A 6,680-nucleotide genomic window follows, 5' to 3' on the forward strand; every position below is an offset into this window, starting at 1 on the left:
GATCGGAATGAACGTCTGGTTCAGTATTTTTCTAAGAAATTCTCGAAAGCCGAACAAAATTACACAGCATCTGAACGGGATTGCCTAACCGTTCTCTTAGCGGTCGAAAAGTTCCGTCCATATTTTGAGGGTCGTGAATTGGTTGTGGTAACGGACCATGCAGCTTTGCGCTGGCTACAAACTCTCAAAGAACCAACTGGCCGTTTATGCCGTTGGGCGATCCGATTATCACCATACGATCTCTAAATTATTCATAAACCAGGAAAACATTTAGAACTTCCTGACGCCATATCTCGTTCTTTTGCTCTTCTCAACATCGTTCGTAGAAATCCAATTGACCTTCCGAGTAATTTTCACGTTAATCGTATCCCAATCACATCCGTGCTCAACATTGACCCAAACACGTGCGATAAATGGTACAACAAAATGCATGCCATGGCCTCAAAACAACCATTAGATAGATATAAAATCGATAACAACCTCCTATATCATCGATTGAAATTTTCCAATCAAAGTGCGGAAATACTGTGGACACTTTGTGTACCATCTTCTGACAGAGCAAAAGTCCTCGATGAAAATCATAACCAACATTCGCATCAGGGTGTCTGGGCGCAGCCCATGAAAAATGCAAACGCCATATCCGTAGTCAATGATCTTCGACATATATTCACGGTGAATGGCTGCCCCGAACTCATTATATCAGATAATGGTACTCAATTCATCAGTCAAACTTTCGCAAAGCTTTGCGCCGATTATAACATCAAACACATGAAAACGCCTTTGTACCATCCACAAGCCAATCAGGTCGAGGCAAAAGCATTCGACTTGGATTACGTGCTCGCATGGCTGACCTTCTTGAACATTCCCCCTGGGAAAACCATCTGTCTCGTGTTATTCATGATATTAACACTTCAGTGCATTCAGCCACGGGCTACACGCCATATTTCCTGCACACTGGTCGTGAATATGTGAAAGATGGAAACGAATATAAATTATTATTGGATGTAAATCCATACCATACACAGGATGTAGAACAGCGTAAAGTTCTGGCTGATGAAATTCGAGACAAACAGTTCGAACAATATCAACAAACCGCACAACGGGCATTTACCCGCAAGAGAGAACGCCATTTCGAGATAGGCTCGTAGGTGTACATTCCCAATCCTAAACAGTCCGTGGCCGGAGAGGGCTATGAACAAAAACTAGCTCCACCAAAAATTAGAGCCTATGTTTCACGGAAACTTGGTTCAAATTCATATGAACTGATCGATGCTAAACACCGAGTGCTTGGCAATTATTCCGCCGATTTAATCACAACACGTTAACTCATTCAGTACATTCGCCTTCTCAAGAATTTCGATGAATATATGGCGGGCTTCCATACTCCATTGATTCTGCCTTATTACAGGGTACCCGGCTTGAATAAATTAATTAAGTTTAGTTTTGTTATATCCATAGTTTTGTTATATTATATCCTCAGTACATTGCTAGTAAATCGATCAAAGCAAACAGAAAAGATTCATAACCAAATCATTTACCAATGCCTTTCATCTACCGTAGCTTATGTAATGCGTACTGAAACTAAATACGAAAGACGGAACATTTGTACATACATATGCGCTTAAAGGCGAACTGAACGAGTCAGGATGGGGTTGATGAAGATCATGTAGAACGATTTCGATGTAAGGTCTAACGTCGATCAAACCACAGCCCGTGAATCGCATTCGAACCACCATTCTCATATCCCTACCAAACGCTCCACTTTTTTTTTGTTAACGTGTCGCTGAAGATGAGAGGGGGATAATGATCTATTATTTTTTATTGCCCAAATAATAGACATAAGAACGATTATAAGAAATGTAAACATAACAAAACTGTCAAAGCTAAACTTCAAAATGGAGGGGGATTGCCAGATGAATGTACGTAACCAATAGTTATTCAAGACACGAACCATCATATTGGTAGAGACACGAATTGACATGGCCACTATGAAAACGGCCACACTGATATACGATAGAAGAATCGGTGATGACATACCGCGAGGCTATATAGATATTTCTTTTTTTTTTTGGAATTGGACACGGAGCGAACCACACTCATCAGCCCTCGCAAGAACGGAACTACAACCAAGTAATTAAAGTGGATTAAAAGCTAGCGACATTCGGGGAGTCGATACTCACCCCTCAGTGGAAATTAATAGAGGCAAAAGGTGCCGTCACATTCCTTCCGGCAAATCCCCAGCCATGTTGTTGCGTAGAAAAAGGAAGTTGTGAGCATCAAATCCGGACTATTCATTTAACAGCAATTGAGTCACCATAAGCCGGTAATACAAAATCATTACACGTAAGTCAGCCACTTTTTTGCCACCATCCATTGGAAACGAGCTATCCATCAACCATAAATAAAGATTCCTGTTTGGACCGACAAACCAAGGTCAATCAAATCATTATAAAACTTCGGGACAATAGTATACAAAGAATCACAGAAACACACCGATCATACGATCCTCTTCAATATCCATTAATATGCGTATATGGCGAAGATGGCTATCACTTTGGAATTCCCCAAACACAAGGGAACAAAACAGTGTCATGTATGGATTTCTACGCCTACACTTTTATGGTCAGAGACAACTACTTCAATCATTTACACCGATGTCAAGACTTATTTCAACAGTATGCTGTTGATATGTATGCAAAGGTGGAAGCAGAGCGCCTTTTGTAAATAAAAACACACCAAAAAGAATTACGCGTTGATTCATACATACATCTCAGGAACAGCGTTAGTAGTGAAAACACCGAAATAACTGATGTAGGGAAAATATGTATTCTACCATCCAGTTTAACAGGAAGTCCAAGGTATGTGAAATGTATAATGATTATTATTACGGCAGTCTGAATTAATTTTGCATCAAATTTCAATCTTATTCTTACAAATCAAAAATAACTTTTAGTTTTTGAGGAATTAAACAAAAGCTAAAAATAACTGTTATTTACTGAGTATTTCGGACTAATAAAAAAACTTTTATTTCAGGATTTATGAAATAAGAGTCGCAGAATGACTGAAATCTTAGGGATAAGTAAAAGTTTTGAGTGGACAAATGAAAATGCGCATTGATTTTTTTGTTTGAAATATGTATGAGGAGGAAAGAATGTTACTCATATGCCATGTACGATTATATCGCGATTTCATTTCTCAATTCACAACTTTTTTATTTATCCATTGTTTTTTTTTATTGGTAGCTTAATTTTTTTATAAAAGGCTTTAATAACAAAAATTTACAAACACCATATTATTTTTAAATTTCTGCTCTATCAAAGTTTGATATTTTTAATTCACAATGCAAACTTAAAATGATAGTATTGAAGAAAAATTATCTGATCTAAAAAAAAAACGTTATACAGATCCGTAATCTATGACCCAGTGTATGTTTGTATGCAACTTTTTGCTTACTCAAAACTAAAAATACTACATATATGTATATATTTAGATACATGCATGAACGGACCCAAGATGCCATGAGCTATGTGAGGACTTATGGGAAACCTGATCTTTTTATAACGTTTACATGTAATCCTACTTGGAAAGAGATGAAAGAAGAACTCTTTCATGGTCAGTCTGCGAAAGATCGTCGAGATCTGGTAGCAAGAGTATTTCGACAAAAAATAATTAAGATGATGAATCTTATAAAAAAATGTATTATCTTTGGTTCAATACGTTGCGATATGTATACGATAGAGTGGCAAAAACGAGGCCTACCTCATGCGCATATACTATTGTGGCTTAACAACAAAATACATTCTAACCAAATTGACTTAATTATTTCTGCGGAACTGCCAGATCCCAATACCGATCCAGTTCTATTTCATATCATTAAGAAAACTATGGTACATGGTCCATGCGGAAATTTGAATGCCAATTCTCCATGTATGGTAAACGGCAAATGTATCAAGAGACATCCGAGACAGTTTGTAAATGAAACGCAAACTGGAATAGATGGCTATCCACTTTACAAAAGGAGAAAACCAGGGCATGGTGGAGTGTCTACGAAAATCAAAGTCAACAATGGTATCGAGGTTGATATTGACAATAGATGGATAGTTCCTTATTGTCCACTACTTTCAAAAGCTTTTGAGGCTCATATAAATGTAGAATTTTGTAATTTTATAAAATCTATAAAATACGTTTGCAAGTACGTAAATAAATGTTCCGATGCGACGATGTACGCTCTTCAGAATCCAAACTTAAACGATGAAGTAACCACCTACCAATGTGGAAGATACATAAGCAGCAGTGAAGCTTTTTGACGAATTTTGGGTTTCCCTATCCACGAGCGACATACTGCAATTCAACAGCTCAGTGTCCATTTAGAAAATGGCCAAAGAATATACTTTACTGAACAAAATATTTTACAGCAAGTTATCGCTCCAAGAAATACAACGCTTACGGCATTTTTCCAACTTTATCAAACGGATTTATTTGCCAGAACATTGCTTTATTCTGAGGTGCCAAGTTATTATAATTGGAAAAATAACAAATGGAACAGAAGAAAACGGGGAAGTTGTGTAGAAGGACAACCAGATATTTTTAAAGACGACACTTTGGCAATAATTTATACTGTCCATCCCAGCCAGCAAGAATGTTTTTTTTTGAGAATACTTTTAGAAGTAAGGGGGCCAACCTCATTCGAAAGATTAAAAACAGTGAATGGTACTGTCTGTCAAACTTATAGAGAAGCTTGTTTGCTCCGTGGACTTCTTGAAGACGATGCACATTGGCAAGTAACTATGACAGAAGCATCGATGTCAAATTCCCCAAAAAGTCTAAGAAACTTATTTGCAATTCTAATCCATGTGTGCAATATTTCAAATCCACTTCCACTGTGACAAAATCATAACGACAATCTATCCGAAGACTTTCTGCACCTTGCTGAGATTCAAAATCAAAGTCATGAAATAACATATGATAATAATATATACAGTTTAGCACTTGCTGCCATTGAAGATAAACTATTATCTCTAGGGGGAAATGAGCTTCCAACGTATGGACTTCCTGTGACTCAGAGGAGTACTATGCATAACTTGAGCCGTGAAGTAACGCGAGAACTTTGCTATGATGTCGAATCTTTAATCGAAGAAACTGAGACGCATATTTCGAAGTTTCTACCCAAGCAGTATTTGAAGCAGTTATGAATAGCGTTGTAAATAATGCAAGTAAAATCTTCTTTCTTGATGCACCAGGTGGCACAGGTAAAACATTCGTTATAAGAACGTTGTTGGCTCAAATTAGAAAAAACAAGCAAATTGCGCTCGCCGTAGCGTCTTCTGGCATTGCGGCAACTCTTCTGCCAGGAGGAAGAACAGCCCATGCTACATTCAAGATTCCCCTAAACTTAGCAGCACAAGAAACACCTACATGCAATATAAGCAAAGGAACGGGCTTATCAGAAGTCCTAAAGCGATGCCAGATTATCATCTGGGATGAATGCACTATGGCTCATAAAGCTGCTTTAGAAGCCTTAGACCGAACACTACAGGATATTTGCAGCAACAAGAAAATAATGGGCGGTAGAACATTGGTTTTGGCAGGCGACTTTAGACAAACATTGCCTATAATTCCTAGAGGTACACGAGCGGATGAAATAAAGGCCTGTTTAAAAGCATCACATCTGTGGCAAAGCGTGACACAATTCAAGCTGTGTACAAATATGAGAGCCCATGTATATGGGGATCAATTGTAGAATAAATTCGCATCTAATTTGTTGAAACTTGGAAACGGTGATTTACAAACCGACACTGAAGGCGAAGTTCATCTTGCTTTAATAGCCACCATTGTTGAAACTGTAGAGGAGCTTAAAACAAAAGTCTTTGATAATCTTACGGAAAATTATGCGAGACATCAATGGCTGTGTGAAAGAGCCATTCTAGCTCCTAAAAATGTTACGGTGAATAACATCAACTTTCAGCTTCTGCAAAAGCTTTCGGGTACTTCGCGCGTGTACAAATCTATAGATACCGTGCCATGCCAGGAGGAAAGTGTACATTACCCAGTGGAGTTTTTGAATTCGCTTGAGCCCTCGGGAGTTCCTCCCCATAATCTAAATTTGAAAATTGGTGTGCCTGTTATTCTTCCGCGTAACCTTGATCCACCCAAACTTTGTAATGGAACAAGACTGGTAGTAAAGAAAATGATGACAAATATAATTGAAGCAACAATTACTGGATGTGGCCAAGGAGAAGACGTTTTTCTGCCACGAATTGCATTAGTTCCCACAGATCTCCCGTTAGAATCTAAAAGGCTTCAGTTTCCTTTGAGGCTTAGTTTCGCTATGTCGATAAACGAATCGCAAGGTCAAACGTTAAAGGTGGCTGGACTTCAGTTGGAAGAGCCCTGCTTTACCCACGGTCAATTATATGTCGGATGCTCACGAGTGGGAAGTCCGAATAATCTATATGTTTATGCACCACACAATAAAACTAAAAATATTGTTTATAAGGAAACCTTAAATTAAAGTAAAAAAAAATTTTGTTCTAAATAGTATGTATCCTTTTTTATGCGGAAGAGAAGGTTTGTATTATCGTTTTTAGATTTTTATTTGATCACCCCGAACGACGTCGGATACCCTGCTAGTTGTTGAATATAATTGCTATAAGGCCATAAAAAAAAAAAACAAATAACTT

General features: G+C 37.9%; 1 protein-coding gene across 1 annotated transcript; it reads left to right on the plus strand.

Moving 5' to 3' along the window:
* Positions 1–2,744: 2,744 nt before the first annotated feature.
* LOC118734245 lies at positions 2,745–5,747 on the plus strand. The gene is made up of 2 exons (XM_036463964.1): positions 2,745–2,858; positions 3,491–5,747. Exon 2 carries the CDS (start codon positions 3,495–3,497, stop codon positions 4,305–4,307), a length of 813 nt encoding a protein of 270 aa, XP_036319857.1. The 5' UTR covers positions 2,745–2,858; positions 3,491–3,494; the 3' UTR covers positions 4,308–5,747.
* The last annotated feature ends 933 nt before the right edge of the window (positions 5,748–6,680 follow it).

Source organism: Rhagoletis pomonella, unplaced genomic scaffold (genome assembly GCF_013731165.1).
Source record: "Rhagoletis pomonella isolate Grant_MI unplaced genomic scaffold, Rhpom_1.0 Rhpom_scaffold_00002, whole genome shotgun sequence".
NCBI classification, from domain to species: domain Eukaryota; kingdom Metazoa; phylum Arthropoda; class Insecta; order Diptera; family Tephritidae; genus Rhagoletis; species Rhagoletis pomonella.